We start from the raw sequence: 19,519 nt of genomic DNA on the forward strand, positions 1-19,519 counted from the left end.
CCCTACCTTAGTTTTCTGTACTACTTCCATATAATACATTTGTTGTAGCATATCAGAAGAAAAAACAAAATTATGCTAGATTACCTACAGTATCAACTCTGCACTATGCAATGGTCTTAACTTTTGAATGTAATTCTTCGTTCATGGAAAAAGCTCTTTTGCCCTCGCCTTTATGGCTGGCTACAGCCTTGAGTTCTATGTTGCATTTAATGTTGCATGCTGTCTTTTACCTTTGTTGTTAAAGAACTAAAATATACATTTTAAGAGTGGTAAAGAGCATCTGATACTGATATGATCCGTGTTGTGAAACTGATCATGGATCTTCCTCACAAAGAGTTTTTCCCCTTTGTTGAACAAGTAGCATTCATTTGCTTGCAGATATTGAGGCATTGGAGCAATTGAAATATCTACCGTAGTTTTCTAATGTTTGGGTATGTAAGCAATATTTATTCTGGAGATGTCTGTTGTAACTTTTTTTTCTGAAAATCATCTATGAAAGACAACTGGCTACGAAATATTTGTCATTTATTAGGGTTCAAATTACAATGTCCATCAATTTGCTAGAAAGCCTCAATGCGAATCATTTGGGCCTGAATTTTCAGCTCGGCGGGCGGGCGCGATTGGCGGACCCAGGATCGGCTGGTAAACAGACTGCCGACCGCGATTGGCCCTCGACTGCGATTTCATCCTGGTTGGCCAATTAATGGCCAGCCAGGGTGAAACACGTACAGAAAAGCTCAGCGCTGCTGGGGTGGGAAGAGGGCAGGCGATGACATCAACTCGGGCACAAGCCAGCGCTGACAGAAGGTCCCTGAAGGCAGAGAGCTGCCTCAGTGAGCTGAAGACCTGAAAAAGCAAAAATAAAGGTTTCAAAAGCTGAAAAATGTGTCCATGCATCATAATCAATCACCTTAAAACTTAGCTGATGAAAATGCTGTCCACAGAAATTTGTTAATATTTTATTTCATCATGGGGATCTCATCCTGCCCATGGATGAGGTTTGGTGAAAAATGCAAAGGCCACCTGGCCGATTCACCCATCCGCCAACCTAGGTTGGACAGACAATGAAAAATCGGAGTCAGTTGCACTATTAATGGGCTTAATTGCCGGCGGGCACGCTTCTGACTTCTGCGTGTGCCTGCCGACCGAAATATCACACTAGCGCGGGATGACATCGGGACACTCACCCGATGTCGTCCTGTGCTATTTTACGCTTGATTGGGCCGAGCACACACCTGCCCGCGAGGTGAAAATTCAGCCCTTGGTATGGGAGTGTAGAAACATCACGACTTGCACAAACCTGCATAGAATAAAACACTTAAATGGATATTTTTCTGTTGGACAATAGCCTTATCGTGTTGTATTTGAAGGATATACAACATTGAAACAATGAAGAAGACCAAACCAAAACTAAATTTTAATAAAAGAAATTCCACGCTGTGACAACTTTTATAGAGACCAATAGTTTTGAAAAAAGAAATTTGAGCTCCCAGTTACTAATTGAAAGAATTATGCCACAAGATTTCTCATTTTTAAATAAAAACTTTAATCACGCAGGAGCTAAACAAAGCTCCAGTAACACAACACTATGTTTTGTAAACACTTATGATTTAACACAAAAATCTCAACCATTGTAGTTTTGCTTCCACCCAAGATTCCCCCTATATAGGATCTTGGAGGTTCCTTCGCATCTCCTGGGACCAAACCAAGATATGCCATAGCTTTCAGAAATTAACTTTGATTCTTCTCAGTATTCCTGCTATTCTCCGAGTTATGAGACTTTTGGGGTCCTTCTGCTGGTGTCCAACTAGACAAACCCTCCAACTCTCCTTCGACGCCTCACGATAGTGGGCTCCCTGGTTCAAACATGAGCCTCGCTGCACTTTTGCTTAGTGACTCCAAATCAGAAATACTCCTGGTTCCTGATAGCCTTCTGCTACTGATGGAGGTGCTTTACAGCTTCTGGCAGATACTCTGCCTTCTCCAAATTGCTGTGGACCCAGACTTCAACTAACTCTTTCTCCAAGAAATCACAGATAACACTCAAAGCCAAAAAAAAACCTCTGTGCAATCTAACGCCACAGCGACATGACATACCTGGGATGTCCCAGATAGAGATTTAAACAATTATCTCCAATTTCCAAATCTTCCCTTTGTTCTGGGAAACCATATGAATAATTTAAACCCCTTATTGAGATAGCTGTAGACATCCCATCTCCACCAAGAAGCTCAGGAAGGTAGCCCATTGTTTAGTTTCCAATACTTCCCATTATCACCTTATAAAATAAACATAGGCCATCTTTTGAGTTGCAATTACTTTAGGTCTGTTTATCAGCTTCTGAAGCCAGGTGTTTTCATTTATCTTGCATTTAAAAATTTCAATCCCTAAACTAAAAGTTATACTCCTAAATCTTATGAATCATGAAACAAGAAATGTATAAAAGCATGTAAATTATTTGCTTTATTTTGCAGTAGCAGATGATGCATCTCAGACAGAGTCAGTCAGTAGGTAAGAAATATTTATACAAACAGTTGCTTGCTAGTACTGAACTAGAATGTAGCTGAAAAGAGAGACATGATGCCGAAGCCTTTCATCTTCCACTCATCAGGACAAGTGCAAGAATGCCAAATTTCAAATAATCACAACAATTTATACTGCAGGAGAAAATTGTGCTGCTTAGTTGGCAAGTCGACTCTGATTGGCCAAGGTGTTGCCATGGAGAAAGCAACAGGGAACTACTATAGGCCCCCCAAGCTTCCGGGCAATTCAAAAAAGGTGCAAGACTTGAAAGTAATTTATTTTGTTTGCAAAAAAACGGGGATCACTGCATATGAATGTATATTGCTTCTAGCAAGTGAAAAATGAGCCACATTATGTGTTTGACTGATTATCTTAAATTGTTTTTTAGTGTAGCTATCAGTGCACTCAGGATTGTTTGGCAAGTGCTGTCCAATCACGGAATCGTTTGTAGATCCTACATCCCAACGATTTGTTGATTGAATCAAACAAAATGTTCCTCCGGCTGTTTGTAATAATAAGAGTACAGACCTTACTCAACCAGCCCATGTTTGCAAAATCCAAAACAAAACGTCTACTGTTAGATGTGATTCCGCAATTGGGCAGCACTTGCTGAACAATCCTGAGTGCGCTCATAGCTACACTGACATTCAATTTAAAATAATCAGTCGAGCTTGTAATGTGGCTCATTTATGCTCGCTAGAAGCGACATACATTCGTATTCGTTCTCTGCAAACCAAAGGAATATGTTCAAACGTTGCACCTTTTTTGAATTATCCAGAAGCATGGAGAGCCTGTAATTCCCTGTTGCTTACTTGGTGGCAGTGCCTCAGCCAATCGGAGTCGACTTGCCAACCAAGCAGCTCCCCTTTTCTCCTATAATATAAATTGTTGTGATCATTTGAAATTTGGCATTCTTGCATTTGTCCTCATGAATGCAAAACAAAAAGGTTTGGCCACATGTCTCTCTCTTCAGCAATGTTCAAGGAATATGTATCTTCTGACTATTGCTGTTGCATTTTAAATATTTTTAATATGGGTACATTTATTAGTTTTTGTTTTTCTCTATTGAGATTGTATTTGCATATTTTAATTTTAGAGCCTCAAAAGGTGCAGGTGACTCCTGGCTATCTTCAAATGAAGATGAGGAACTCCAATTTATCTCCAAGGTACTATTTTGTCTCTGGTATAGTTTTAACTAGGCTTGTCATAAATGTTTTTTTTTAAAGTTTGAATAGCTCATAACATGACTCCTGATTATAATCATAAGACACTGAAATGACTTTTGGAATTCGGTCTCTAACTGCTAATCCTGCAAAGGTTGTCAGCAGTCATTAAAGGGATGTAGCTAAAACTTAAAAGGGATGGGAAGGTGGTGAGTTGCTGCAGCCTATGCAGTAGCTATATGTTGCAAAATGAGAGGCTGTCAAAATAAATGGAATTGATGGGCAAGTGATGAAGTGGCAAAGCATCTAATATGCAGTGCTCCAAGGTTGGCAAAGTGGTGAGGCTGTTTGGTACATGTGAGAAGGATTGCCCTGTTCGGGGAAACTTCTCTATCAGACAGGAGTGCACCATGCTTGGTGATCAATGAGGCAGAGAGTATTGGTCAAGGAATTCCAAAGTGTTGGGCCCAGACAGCTTAAGGCAATGCCACTGGCAGTTGGATGAAGGGGAATGGGTTTGTGCAAAATGCTAAGGTTAGAGAAATGGAGAGTTTGAGTTAGGAGTTATAGAGCTGATGAAGGCTAAGGAAAGACCATAAAGGAATTTAAACACAAATGCCATAAAATTTGGTTGTGCATCATTTTCCATGCCATGCTGCTTTGTCACCAAAATGGTGTCTTGCATGCGCTTTGATGCAGGCCGCACCAAATGCCCTTTTGAGAAGGTCATTAGCGTGGGTGCTGGGAACGTGTGCTTGAGGTATGCACAATAGGCGGATTGTCAGGTTGTCCTGTGTGTCATGCTGATTTGACACTAGCAGTGCCATTTTTGGCCTGAATGTTCCAGTCACCGCCCTTTCTTAAACATGCATAGCCAACCATATGTTCAGCAGCATCAGGGACCCCCTTAAGCACTATTTAAAGGGATCAGGGCAGTTGCTTTTCAATTTCTACTGGCCGCTGCTGAGTTAGTAGAAATGTTTAGTGGTTTGTGCTGCTATTTAACATTGCTAAAGTCTGCATAGAGAGCAGATGGTGAATGCTTGGTTGATTTTGACCTCAAGGGTCCTGCTCAGACCCCATTTGCTCCTGGTAATGAGCGCAGTAGCTTCCATTCCCCTTGGCCTGCAACTTGATAGAGAGAGTGAACAGAGGTGATACAGAGGAGATAAGCTGCTCGAAGAGTGAGGACGAAGAGGAGGAGATGGGCTCTCAGCATGGGCCAAATCAAACTAGGGTTTTGAGGGAGCAATTCTCGATCTCGATGTCACCAAAGAACTGTGTATGTGACATCTCTGTCTCACTAAGGAGATAATTACTGAAATTTGCCACTTGTTGCAGCCCCAGAAGTGGATGAGGACAGCATTGTAAGTGGCTGTACAACTGATTTTGGTGATGAATTTTTTTGCATCAGGCACTTTCTAGGCTGGAGCAGGCGATATTTGCAATATCTCGAAATTTTCTCTCTTCTGATATGTGAGGGAGTTCCCTGAGGCTCTGTTTTCAAATAAAACTGAGAACGTTTCTTTCTCTTGCCAGAGAAGTCAGACAGAAAAAGCATGCAACTTTGCTAGGATAGCATACTTCCCCTTTGTGTTGATTATATTACCATTTGTGTTTAGTCATAAACAGGTTGAGGGTAATATATATTGTGCAGGCTGCCTTTGACTGCACACTTATAGCTTTGTGCACGCCGCAGATAAATTCTGAGGTATACCACAACTGGAAGGAATTCTACTCCCTCATCGTCCAGCTGGTGTGCAACTATACTCATGACATCATGCAGGTGAATGCCTAGTATCCTGGCTGCAGTCAGTTGTACCGTCTGCATTTGAGCTACCAAAATAAACTCCGAGTGGGGGACTTCAATGTCCATTGCCAAGAGTGGCTCGGTAGCACCACTACTGACCGAGCTGGCCAAGTCCTAAATCACATAGCTGCTAGACTGGATCTGTGGCAGGTGGTGAGGGAAAAACAAATGTGACCTCATCCTCACCAACCTGCTGCCGCAGATGCATCTATCCATGACAGTATCGGTAGGAGAGACCACTGCACAGTCATTGTGGAGACGAAGTCTCGCTTTCACATTGAGGACACCTTCCATCGTGTGTGGAGCACTAGCACTGTACTAAATGGGATGGATTTTGAACAGGTCTAGCAACTCAAGACTGGGCATCCATGAGGCGCTGTGGGCTATCAGCAGCAGCAGAATTGTACTCGAACAAAGTCTGTAACTCATGGCCTGGTATATCCCCCACTCTACTATTACCATCGAGCCAGGGATCAACCCTGGTTCAATGAAGAATGCAGGAGGGCAAGCCAGAAGTAGCACCAGGCATACCTAAAAATGAGGTGTCAACCTGGTGAAGCTATAACACAGGATTACTTGCGTACCAAACAGCATAAGCAACAAGTGATAGACAGCTAAGCGACCCCACAACCAACAGATCAGATCTAAGCTCTGCAGTCTTGCCACATCCAGTCGTGAACGGAGGTGGATAATTAAACAACTCATTGGAGGGGGAGGCTCTACAAATATCCCCATCCTCAATGATGGAGGAGCCCAGCACATCAATGCAAAAGATAAGGCTGAAGCATTTGCAACACTCTTCAGCCAGAAGTGCTGAGTGGATGATCCATCTCGGCCTCCTCTGGAGATCCCCAACATCACAGATGCCAGTCTTCAGCCAAATCGAATCACTCCACTTGATATCAAGAAACGGTTGAAGGCACTGGATACAGCAGAAGCTATGGGCCCTGACAATATTCCAGCTATAGTACTGAAGACTTATGCTCCAGAACTTGCCGCACCTCTAGCCAAGCTGTTCCAGTACAACACTGGCATCTATCCAGCTATGTGGAAAATTGTCCAGTTAAGTCCTGTACATAAAAAGCAGAACAAATCCAAATCGGCCAATTACCGCCCCATCAATCTACTCTCAATCATCAGTAAAGTAATGGAAGGGGTCATCAACAGTGCTATCAAGTGGCACTTGCTTAGCAATAACCTGCTTACTGATGTCCAGTTTGGATTCCACCAGGGCCACTCAGCTCCTGACCTCAGTACAGCCTTGGTTCAAACATGGACAAAAGAGCTGAACTCCTGAGGTGAGGTGAGAGTGACTGCCCTTGACATCAAGGCTGCATTTGACTGAGTGCGGCTTCAAGGAGCCATAGCAAAACTGGAGTCAATAGGAATCAGGGAAAACTCTCCGCTGGTTGGAGTCATACCTAGCACAAAGGAAAGTGGTTGTGATTGTTGGAGGTCAGTCATCTCAGCTCCAGGAGTTCCTCAGGGTAGTGTCCTTGGCCCAACCAACTTCAGCTGCTTCATCAATGATTTTCCTTCCATCATAAGGTCAGAAGTGGGATGTTCGCTGATGATTGCACAATATCCAGCACTATTTGCGACTCCTCAGATGCTGAAGCATTCCACGTCCAACTCTAGCACGACCTGGACAATATCCAGGCTTGGGCTGACAAGTGGCATGTAACATTTGCACCACACAAGTGTCAGCCAATGACTATCTCCAACAAGAGAGAATCCAACCATCGCCCCTTGATGTTCAAATGGCATTACCATCACTGAATCCCCTAGCATCAACATCATGGGGGTTACCATTGACCAGAAACTAAACTGGACTAGCCATACAAATACTGTGGCTAGAAGAGCGGGTCAGAGGCTAGGAATCCTGCGATGAGTAACTCACTTCCTGACTCCCCAAAGCCTGTCCACCATCTACAAGGGACAAGTTAGGAGTGTGATGGAATACTTACCACTTGCCTAGATGAGTGCAGCTCCCACAACACTCAAGAAGCTTGACACCCTCCAGTTCAAAGCAGCCTACTTGATTGGCACCACATCCATAAACATTCACTCCTTCCACCACCGATGCACAGCAGCAGTGTGTACCATCTACAGGATGCAGTGCAGGAATTCACAAAGGCTCCTTCGATAGCACCTTCCAAACCCACAACCACGGCCATCTAGAAGGACAAGGGCAGCAGATAGATGGGAACATCACCACCTGGAAATTCCCCTCCGAGTCACTCACCGTCCTGACTTGAAAATATATCACTGTTCCTTCACTGACGCTGGGTCAAAATCCTGGAACTCCCTCCCTAACAGCACTGTGGGTATACCTACACCACTTGGATTGCAGTTGTTCAAGAAGGCAGCTCACCACCACCTTCTCAAGGGCAACTAAGGAGGGGCAATAAATGCCAGCGAAGCCCACATCCCACGAAAGAGTGAAAAAAGATGGTGACTACCGTAAGGTTAGGACATATCCAACCACAATCTGGTTCAAAACTCTGGTGTGCAACCCACTCACATGTAGGCAGCATGCATATAACAAGAAGTAGGATGCCAAAGAATTGTCATCAAGCAGACCACTGGGGAGCTTAAGCAATGCTTCTGCCTGGCCCATTCTTGAGGAGCGCTGCAGTACTCATTGGAGCCCAGTGTCGTGATTCATCCTGTACATCCTCACTGTGATGAGCGTATGTATAGTCTTGGGTTTTAAGTTCATTTTAAGAAACATATTCTTTATAAGACTTGCTATTGATAGCTTTCTCCTGATTCTAACTGGGGTTGCTGATCCACCCAATCTTTCTGCCAGCAAGGGCCAAGCAGCTGACCAGTGCCGCCCAAATGAAGCCTGACAATTAAATTCTTGATTGCATGATTGCTGTCTGTTTCTGCCGGAACTTAAAATCGGCTATTCTGTTTTAATTTAAATTGAGAATATACTAACCAACAATCAAAATTCTATAAATTTATAATATTTTAAGGGCAGATGTCCCTGTGCCGGAGTGCCAAACATTGAAGAATATTGAAAGTGTGATTCCTTGCTAGCTTTGCACCCAGGTATACAGTGTGTTCAAGTGCAGGGAAATATGCCCTGCAGAATCTTCAAACAAAACAAATAGTGATTTGACCACGCTATCTCAGCTGCCATTTCAATGCAGTTCTGAGGTGCTGCTGTACCATCAAAGCTTATCAACTTTCAAATGAGCTGTTAAACTGAGGATTCACCTGCCTGCCTACAAGGTCCTATTTCATTATTCAAAGATAAACAGAGGAGTTCTCTTGGTGTCCTGGTCAGTATTTAACATTCATCAATGCTACTGAAACAGATTATCAGGTTGCCTATCTCCTTTGTTTTTGAGACCCAGCTGTAGCAAAGTTGGTTGCTGCATTTGCCTACGTGGCAACAATTTGGCTGCTCTTTCAAAAAAAAACTTCTTTGGCTGGTAAGTGTTTTGGAATATCCTGAGGATATGAGAGCCACAATATAAATGCAAGTTCTTTCTTTAATAAAGTCTTCTTTTAAAGATTTTGATATATTCACTAGCTCCCATGTGCTAATCTTTGAAAATTGTGTAGTTCTTAAGGATACTATATTACATAGATTTGATGTTTATTTATAATGATGAAGAATAATTGAGTTGGTCCTGATGTTTTCACAGCAACATTCGTGCAGTTGGTAAAAGTTTAAAGGGGAGAAATTTATTTTGTGTACTCAGATTTGCCTCGATTCCCTGGGGGCAAGTAGTGTCATGGGCCACTGCTAATGCACCCCACGTGGCATTTTTCATTGATATAATCATAGAAAGTTGTGCAAGTCGAAGTACTCCCTGCATCCAGGGAATTGAGCTAAGTCTAGTAGTGCTATGCAAACAGATTTCTCCTCCTTAAATTTTTAACTTTTTACACCAGTTTCTAAGAAAATGTCTTTTTTACAGGTTTCACAGAAGTTTAGCTTGACTAAGCTGTTAAATACTTCTCAGAAAAGTAAAGAAAATGGTAAGTTGCTGAGAAAATGAATTTGAGAATTGGTTTACTTCATGTGTAGTTTATGACATGTCATTTCAACATTTATAAACAAGGGATTTCTCTCTTTTACTTCAGTAAACGCAAAGACTAACTCTGGCGGAGTCCAGAACATGGACCTTTTGCACCCAGTTGAATCAGATATAGACAGTGAGGAAGAGTCAGAAGAAGATGGTCAAGATGAAGAAGAAATTCATGAGAGTAGCTGCTCACTAACCCAACCTTCACCCCAAGCTAAGAAACCTTTACTCGCTTCTCATCAAACAACTGTAGCTTCAGCCAGCTCCTTTATAAAAGCCCAGTCAAGTTCTACCCCTTTAAAAGACTGCAAGCAGGTAAGTTATCATTATGTAGATTGTGTTCCCTTTTTAACTGTTTGAATATCATCTTAAGTGGCGTAATGAAGATCTGTCAGAGAAATTGATGACTGTTAATCCGGAAACTCAACTGAAATGACAGGTAATCAATAGCCGGGATTATACAAAGCAGAGGAGCATGATGCAGGGTGTGTTTCAGAAGAAAGCAATGAAGAAAAGGATTGACAAAAAGGAAGATGAAAATAATATCAGTGAAGTAAAACAGAGGTGACGTTAATTCAGATAAAAAATGCAATAAAATGAAACTGTAAAGTACTTATTGCATAATCGAAGAGGATGGTGAGAATAATGAGGAAATAGGTATTGACTTTGAAAGTAGGTCCTGAGCAAATTGAAAATTTAGCAGTCAAGGGTGATCTAGAAGAAAAAAACTGATAAAATAATGAAAAAAACCCATTCATTCTCAAACAATCTAAGTACGGGTTCTTGATTCAGGCATTGGTGGTAAAATTGTGCTGATACACGTACCCAAAAATAAAAATTGATGTTTCTAATAAAAAAATAAATATTTACTTTTGCAAAACCACTGTATGGAAGAGAAGTGTATTCTGTTCAAAGTAAAACGATACAAAACGATACAAAAAATTGTTAAGCGGTGACAATCGTGACATGAGATACGATAAAAGTGTTGAATTGTCTGTTAACATAGAGAAAGCGATAATAGTAATTTCAACAATTTCACTGCTATGACAAATAAAAAATGTCATAATCATAAAGAAAACTTTTCAACTGAGTCCAAATTTATATAATGGAATCCTGAAATGTAACAAAATAAAATAAAGTTTTAATGCACATTCTCACTTAAAAGTGTGAATGTGCAACTGTTGAAAAGTGAGAGTCAAAGTACATTTCTGGTTTTGAAAACAGAAGGTAAATAAGCAGAGGAAATGAAGCATACCTGACTAGTATTCCTTTTGTAGTAGGAAAAGTTTGCTGAAAATGATGGTGGTCCCCAACCAAGTAAGGAGCACCACTAAGAAAAAGGTTGATTCTGGAAGGAAAAATAGTGAAATAGCAGCAGAATTTCCCTGATGCACAAATCAAAGTTGATTTTGTTTCAGAAATTAAAAGTTATCAGGAACCGTTAAACCTGAAGAATTTGATTCAAAAAGTGATGTAAGCAAAAAGAAACCCACCACAAATACTGCAATGTGAAACTAAATCATTAAAGTTTTGGAATTGATTGGAGTGGAAATAAAGACATTGGTGATGCCAGATTTGAAAATAAATAAATAAATGAATCTTCAATATGATAGTCAATAGCGACTCTAATATCTGGCAAATATGCAAGCCGACTGATGGACCCTAAAGTGTATGCAATGACAGAGTGATCTGGGGGTACATGTACTTAGACCTTTGAAGATGGCAGGACTTATTGGGAGAGTGATTAGCAAAGCTTATGGGATCTTGAGCTCCACAAATCGAGGCTTTGAGAACCTTTATAAAATTCGGTTAGGCCACAACTAGAGTATTAAATCCAGTTCTTCATTGAATCCACACTTCTGCAAGGATGTGAGGGTCCTTGAGAGGGTGCAGAGGAGATTTAGCAGAATGGTTCCTGGAATGAAGGATTTTAGCTAGATTGGAGAAGCTGGGATTGTTCTCCTTGGAACAAAGGGGATTGAAGGGAGATTTGAGAGAGGTGTACAAGATCATGACAGATTTAGATAAGGTTGACGAAGAAAAGCAGTTCCCATTAGTACGAGGACTCGGGGACACAGACTTCAGATTTTGGGAAAGAGATGCACAGGGATGCAGGGAAGAATTTTCTTACGCAGTAAGTGATAATGACCTGGAACTCGCTGCCTAGGAGGATGGTGGAAGCGGAGCAGGTCAATGAGTTCTAAAGGAAATTGGATGAGGGAAATAAATTTAAACGGCTTTGGGGATAGAATGGGGTGCTGGATTGCTCAACAGAATGCCAGCATGGACTCGATGGGCACCCCCCATGCTGTATTGATTATGTACATGACTTGCGCATTTTGATGGAAATAGACACCATCACCATAGTTTTGATAAAGATATTGAATTACCAAATACTCCATTAAGTCACAGAAGTACTGTCAAATTATTCAAGAAAAACAGCGTGTTGAATTGAGTTCTCGGGCTACCAGCATTGAAATAGTGAGAACTCTCCATAAATCTAAAGCTTTATAATGGAGGTGAACTGACAAAGAGATGCAGATATGCTAATTGATGTGACTGACCAGTATGTAAATATAATAAATTTTAAACCTTAGGCAGCAGCAGTGCTGAATGTCTAATTAGTACATTAAAAAAAATCTGCTCCAATTCTTTTCTCTGACAAGTTCAAGCAGCAGTCCTCTTTGTTTCATTATGCTAAATTAGTTATTTTAATATTATTACATATTAACCAACCTGTTCTACTGAGCTACTGATAAAATATTTTTTGTAATTGAGAGCAGTTATTTTATTGCAGCTTCTCAGTGGTTAGGTTTGGGTTTACTATGATTTGTGATGATCTTTGACATTTAATAAGATGTTCTTCGTTTAGGCAACCTTTACATCACTTGGCTTATTTTAATTTTACAATTTTAAGTAATATGTTTAATTGGTTGAAACAGAAGCCCAGAATAAAACCTTTAGTTAGCAGATTTAAAGGGGTGATGTGAAAATGGCAATTACCACTATAGTAAAAGAGATAATGGGATAGATTTTCAGCTTGTTGTCTGGCCATAAAAGTGGCATTGTGGCTTGGTTGACTGTTATAGAAATTACTGATTTTAATAGAAAAGAAAATTGATCGATTGATCCGAAATGCCAGTTTTTTTTTTTGCTTGGGTGGCAAAATCTACCCTGTCATCATCTTAGTTTCCTTTAGCATGTTATACCATTTTTCTTTTCTAACTTGGTTAAATTATAATTTCTTGAATCCAGTTAAACTTTTTGGAAGTTTTCCATATAATTTGGTTACATGAAAAAAATGCTATGTAAAACCAGCAAGTATTTTCCCAGAATCTGAATATATATTTCCTAAATATAATTGGTTTCAAATCATGATGACAGAGTTTACTGTTTTCGGTAATCTGTAACTTCAGTATATGAAATTTTATATTTGGTCATTATCCAATTGGATTAAAATAATTTTTATTAAATCTTTAATCTTGTGCAGGATAAATCCTCGGAAGAGGAGATGTGGCCTGTTGAAATGTGTTCAGCAAACTCCAGAGCTTCAGCAATGCATCCTGTTAATCTTGATGGAGCTTCCACATATGCTGCTCAGGCAAAAGAGACTTCCAAACAAAAAAATAGAAGAGGTAGCTATGATATGTATTTTTTTTTACATATTGATAAACTTATCTGACCAGAGCCATTGATAATAATAAAACAACTTTCTTTGGTTGAAATCGTGTTTTGGATAAGGTTATCTCTTCTATTACTAATTCTAAACTTTATAGCCAGGAATACTTAATGCCCTCAGATAAGCACAGAAAATTCTGGAAATACACAGCGGCTCTGGCAGCATCTGTGGAGAGAAGCAGGGTTAATGTTTTGGGTCATGACCTTTCATCATTGTATTAATATTTAATTCCCTTGTGCTTTGACCCTTCCCCATTTGCTGTATTTATTTTGCCTGCAAGGACATTTGTGTTACAACCTGCCCCAGAATTCGTTACATTTCCCTAGATATAAAAAGTGCTCTCTCCTAACATCATTTGAGCTATGTTTTTGCAACCATCCTGATCAGTTGGAAGTGCCTAATATGCTGCTGCTCTGATCTTTTTAAGTAATTGACAACTTGCCTCCGTGGTAGCACTTTTGCCTCCAAGTCAAAAGGTCATGAATTCAAGCCCTGCTCAAGGGCATGAGGACATTATCTAGGCTAACGTTTCTTTGCATGTTCTAAGGGAGTGCTGCAATGTCAGATTTGCCTTTCGTATGGAGCGTTAAACCAAGCCTGTGTCTGTCTGGACATAAATAATGCCATTGCTCTATTCAAAGATTAGTAATCGTGTTCTGGCCAACAATTATTCTTTAAGCAACATCACCAAAGTAAGTCTAACTGGTCATTTATCTCACTGCTGTTTATGGGATTTGTTCTGCACAAATTGGTGGCTGTGTTTTCATACAAAGCAGTAATTGATTGTAAAGTGTTTTGAGATGGTTTGAGTCAGATTCTGAAGGCTATTTATTGGGAGTGCAGTTGGGTTCACGGTCTTGGACTACCTTTTCCATCATATCCTGTCCCTACTAGCCTACCACGCAACATTAAAATCTCATGGCTACCTTTTCAGAGCACAGAGCTTGCTTTTGTTCCATGATGGTATTTAAATTTCAGTCAAAACATGACTTACGGCATATTCAATGTTAACCTTTTGTAGCAATCACAAAGAACATAGTATGCCAGTTGACTGGAACTTTCAATAATTGCCTCAATTGTTTTTAATCCGCAATTAGAAATTTCTGATATCATACCAAATTCATATCAGAAAATATAACTTACAGTTTTAAGGTGCACTTATCTGCTAAGTGGCTTTTCAAAAGCCACTATATGGAACTATCTATGAAACTTCATGAAAACTGCCAATGCATTGAAGATTGCTCCTGTAGTGTTAGATTGTCAGTTTAGTGCAATGCTGGGTGTGAGTTTTTGCATCAGCACCGTTTTAAGCTGCTTCATCAATGACCTTCTCTCATCATTAGGTTAGAAGTGGGGCTGTTTGTGGATGATTGCAGTGCCCAACTTGATTTGCAATTCCTCCTGATAGAGAAGCAGTTCATGCTGGACTGCAGCAAGCCCTGGGCAATATCCAGGTTTGGATTCATAGTGGCTAGTTACATTCACATCAATGCCAGGCAATGATCACCTACTCTTAACTTTCAATGGCATTGCCATTGCCAAACCCCCACCATCAACAATCTGGAGTCACCATTGGCTGGAAACTCTAGTAAAGAGGCTGGGTATTCTGTGGCATGTGGCTCAGCCTAGCTCTTGACTGCCCCAAGCTCCTTCATGCAGGCGTAAGTCAGGAATGTGATTGAATATTTTTCACTTAACTGAATGGCTGCAGCTTCTAGACCCTTTTCAGGACAAAGTAGTCTCCTTGATCAGCAGCTCGTCCATTACCTTAAAGATCCACTAACATCACCACTGGTGCACCGTTATTGTGGTGTGAGCTACTTCAAGCACTTCTGCACCTTACTAAGGCTTCTTCAGCAGCATCTTCCAAACCTGTGACTTCCACCATCTAGAAGCAAAGAAAGGTTCTTGGAAACGCCATCAACTCCAAGTTCCTCTCTCAAGTCACATATCATTTCCAGCTTGGACGTGTATTGCCACTCCATCAGGGTCACTGGGTAGAAATTCTGCAACTCCCTACTGAACAGCATTGTGGGATACCTTCACTGTAGCAGTTCAAGAAGGCTGGCCATCACCCTGCGTGGGCAACTAGGGATGGGTGGTAAATGTTACTAAAGTTTTTGTTGGTGGGTCTGATTTAGGACAGTTCACCTTAGTGTTTTGAAGTGTCTTTGTTGCCTAGTCTACTGGAGAAGGATTCATTTTCTTAAGTATCACATTATTAAGCTAAGAAATGAAATTAATTTGCTCCTTTTACTTCAAACAACACAGTAGCCTGAAAATTTCCTGAAATCATTTGATGGAGCACTGTAAGTATGCTTAATTTCAGCACAAAAAGTCAAGGAGTTTTGGCATTAGCAAATTATACCCTTCGTGACACTGCACCCATATTCCCTTGATTTTTTATGTTGATGCTGCAGAACCCTCTGCTGTTCATTAACATATCCCTAAGTCCCATGCAAAAATGTATGGTGTGAATTTCCTGAATTTACACCAACTCTGAATGGTCTAAGTTTATGTCTGAAATTTTAGGCACAATAGAAACCAGGCATATTTCTGGTATTTTATGGCATTATTTTCACTTATTTACTTTTCTCTCCTCAGTTAGACTTAGAACTTTATTTGCAGTATCTTTAAATACATCATTATGGCGTTAGAATGATTTGCTAAATCCTGATGTAATAACAGGTGTCTGTTTAAAAAAAACACTATTTTGATTACGGTTTATAGACAAAAACTATTATAATGAGGGCAGCTAACATCTGCACTTCTTTGTATTATTTTATTCATTGGGATATTCTTTTAAATTCCTTAAAATGTAGACCTGCTGCTAGAATTGGGCTTGGAAGAGGTGGAAGCTGAAGAGCATATAGAATCTCCTTGGGATTCTGAGGTAAGCTTTAATATACTTCCTCTTGCATGTTTTCCTGATTTAAGACCAGGAATCTCATATAAGTCATCCCAGGTTGATTGTGATAATATATTGTGGAACGTTGTAGTATCCTCATCATTTCAGATATCATCTTGGAATTCCCCAGAATTTGAAAAAATAGGCAACATAACTCAGGTGATAAAATTTGGCTTTTAATTAAAAATTGAAGAATGCTGAATGAACAACAGCAACGTACAAGTGTCATACATCTATATCATAGGAAACATCCCTAGGCTCTCCAAAAAAGCTTGAAAAGAGTACCTAGCTAAAAGTGTGGAAATTAGTAGTTGTGACCAAAATCTTAGCCAAGAAGTGAGTCCTAAGTGCTGTTAGGAAGGGAGTTCCAGGATTTTAACCTAGCGACAGTGAATGAACGGCGATATATTTCCAAGTCAGGATGGTGAGTGACTTGGAGGGGAACTTCCAGGTGGTGGTGTTACCATCTTATCTGCTGCCCTTGTCCTTCTAGATGGTAGTGGTTGGGGGTTTGGAAGGTGCTGTCTAAGGAGCCTTGGTGAATTTTTGCAGTGCATCTTGTAGATGGTACACACTACTGCTACTGTGGAGGGAGTGAATGTTTGTGGATGTGGTGCCAATCATGCTTTGTCCTGGATGGTGTCAAGCTTCTTGAGTGTTGTGGGAGCTGCACACATCCAGACTAGTGGGGAGTATTCCATCACACTCCTGACTTGTTCCTTGTAGATGGTGGATAGCCTTTGGGAAGTCAGGAGGTGAGTTACCCATCACAGGATTCCTCGCCTCTGACCTGCAGTTGTAGCCACAGTATTTTATATGGCTAGTCCAGTTCAGTTTCTGGTCAATGGTAACCCCCCCAGGATGTTGATAATGGGGGATTCAGTGATGGTAATGCCATTGAACGTCAAGGGGTGATGGTTAGATTCTCTCTTGTTGGAGATGGTCATTGCCTGGCAGTGTATGGCGCGAATATTACTTGCGACTTGTCAGCCCAAGCCTGGATATTGTCCAGAACTTGCTGCATTTGGTCATGGCCTGCTTCAGCATCTGAGGAGTTGCGAATGGTGCTGAACATTGTGCAATCATCAGCGAACATCCCCACTTTTGACCTTATAATGGAAGGAAGGTCATTGATGAAGCAGCTGAAGATGGTTGGGCCGAGGACACTATCCTGAGGAACTCCTGTAGTGATGTCCTGGAGCGGAGTTCGCTGACCTCCAACAATCACAGCCATCTTCCTTTGTGCTAGGTATGACTCCAGCCAGTGGAGAGTTTTCCCCTGATCCCCATTAACTTCAGTTTTGTTAGGGCTCCTTGATGCCACACTCGGTCAAATTCTGCCTTGATGCCAAGGGCAGTCACTCATACCTCACCTCTGGAGTTCAGGTCTTTTGTCCATGTTTGAACCAAGGCTGTAATGAGGTCAGGAGCAGAGTGGCCCTGGCGGAACCCAAACTGAGCGCAGACCCAGTCTAGCAGCTATGTCCTTTAGGAGTTGGCCAGCTCGGTCAGTATTGGTGCTACTTGAGCCACTCTTGGTGATGGACAGTGAAGTCCCCCACTCAGAGTACATACTGCACCCTTGCCGTTCTCAGTGCTTCCTCCAAGTGGTGTTCAGCATGGAGGAGCACTGATTCATCAGTTGAGGTATTTGGTAGTCAGCAAGAGGTTTACTTGCCCATATTTGACCCGATGACATGAGACTTCATGGGGTCCAGAGTCAATGTTGAAGACTCCCGGGGCAACTCCCTCCCGACTGTATATCGCTGAGCTGCCATCTCTGCTGGGCCTGTCCTGCTGGTGGGACAAGGATGGTCATGGTAGTGTCTGGGACATTATCTGTAAGATATGATTCCATGAGGATGACTATGTCAGGCTGTTGCTTGACTAGTCTGTGTGACAGCTTTCCCAATTTTGGCACTAATGCCTAGATGTTAGGAAGGAGGACTTTGCAGGGTCGACAGGGCTGAGTTTGCCGTTGTCGATGCCAGGTGGTCCCTCCATTTTCATTCCTTTTTTGAGACTTTGTAGCGGTTTGATACAACTGAGCAGTTTGCTGGGCCATTTCAGAGGGCAATTAAGAGTCAACCACATTGCTGTGGGTCTGGAGCCACATGTAGGCCAGACCAGGTAAGGACTGCAGATTTCCTTTTCTAAAGGACATTAATGATCCAGATGAGTTTTTATGATAATCGACAATAGTTTCATGGTCATCATTAGACTTTTATTTCCAGATTTTTATTGCATTCAAATTCCACCACCTGCCGTGGTGGGATTCGAACCCGGGTTCCCAGAGCATTACCCTGGGCCTCTAGTCCAGTGACAATTTGCTATATTTTATTAGATTACCTACTGTCAGGTCTCTGGAGTTTCAGAGAATCAGAATAGGGTGCATCAAACTGGAGAATGGGCTTAAGATCTGTTACTAACCTTCTGTCAGCGCAGTCTGTGTGAGGCATGTGGTCCTGGGTCTTCAGTTTTCTCTTTCTCTTTGTGGGAAGGCATCTCCTTCTCAACAGAGCTTTACGGTTTATGGGGGTTTTGTGAATATGCTAATGTTGCTTACCATGGCACAGCACACTGAGGATATGTCATCAAGGTGCCTAGAGGTTGATCCAATGAAATGGAATTGTTTTAAATTTTATGCGATGCAAAATGATATCAAGGCAAATGTTATTATTTTAGTCTGCCACAGAAAGCCCACAGAGGAAATCCTTTATTTCATCCCCTGTCAAGAATCAAGCAAAAATGCAACACGTTATGACGAGTCAAAATAACGGTAACCAATCACATTTGTTATTTTCTAATGCATGATGTTAATACAGTCTGGCTTTCTTAAAAAATTAGAACATCCTAAAAATATCGTTATACTACAATCCATAATCTTGAAGATGCATAATGGGGAACATCTAGTTTATTCTATGGGTGAAGATACTATAAAATCAGAGATGAATCATGATTATATTGTTCTCCAAAAATGTGTTGAAGATAGAGCTGATTATGCTTAAGAGCTAATAAAAATGTCATTAACAACTTGCAAGATATATGTTATTCTTAAGCTGTTAACAGAAATGTGACTTTTAGTTGTCACTTATTGATGTTAGACTTGTTGGTAAGAAAAATTCTTCATTGATACAGCACCTTCACACATTTTTATAAATTCCAAAGTACATCATAAGCAATAAAGCATTTTTGAAGTTACTGTTATATAAATAAATACAGCAGCCAGTTTGAAAACTGTTTCCACAAAAGGTAACAAATAAAATTAGTGATCAGTTAGTTTGTTGGTGATGATAATTGTAGGAGGACTATTGACCAGAATATTAAGAGAACACCCAGTTCCTCCTCAAATTGTGCCAAAGGATCTTTTACATTCACCTGAACAGGACCTT

The 19,519-nt window shown here is 40.9% G+C and overlaps 1 protein-coding gene across 11 annotated transcripts in view; it reads left to right on the forward strand.

Annotated features, from left to right (window-relative positions):
• Positions 1-19,519, forward strand: part of ankrd26 (ankyrin repeat domain 26) — a 193,824-nt gene that overhangs the window by 35,679 nt on the left and 138,626 nt on the right. For all 11 annotated transcript variants that reach the window (XR_013580202.1, XM_078568012.1, XM_078568013.1 and 8 more), the window contains 7 exons: positions 2,473-2,509; positions 3,618-3,687; positions 9,433-9,493; positions 9,599-9,855; positions 13,031-13,175; positions 16,042-16,112; positions 18,813-18,906. Coding sequence is in view for 10 of the 11 variants with exons in the window: in XM_078568012.1 (XP_078424138.1) it covers positions 2,473-2,509; positions 3,618-3,687; positions 9,433-9,493; positions 9,599-9,855; positions 13,031-13,175; positions 16,042-16,112; positions 18,813-18,906 (735 nt within the window). In the remaining variant the exon portion in view is untranslated. The remainder of the gene's footprint in view (positions 1-2,472; positions 2,510-3,617; positions 3,688-9,432; positions 9,494-9,598; positions 9,856-13,030; positions 13,176-16,041; positions 16,113-18,812; positions 18,907-19,519) is intronic.

The sequence above is a fragment of the Cetorhinus maximus genome, chromosome 22, assembly GCF_964194155.1.
Source record: "Cetorhinus maximus chromosome 22, sCetMax3.hap1.1, whole genome shotgun sequence".
In the NCBI taxonomy this organism is placed as follows: Eukaryota; Metazoa; Chordata; class Chondrichthyes; order Lamniformes; family Cetorhinidae; genus Cetorhinus; species Cetorhinus maximus.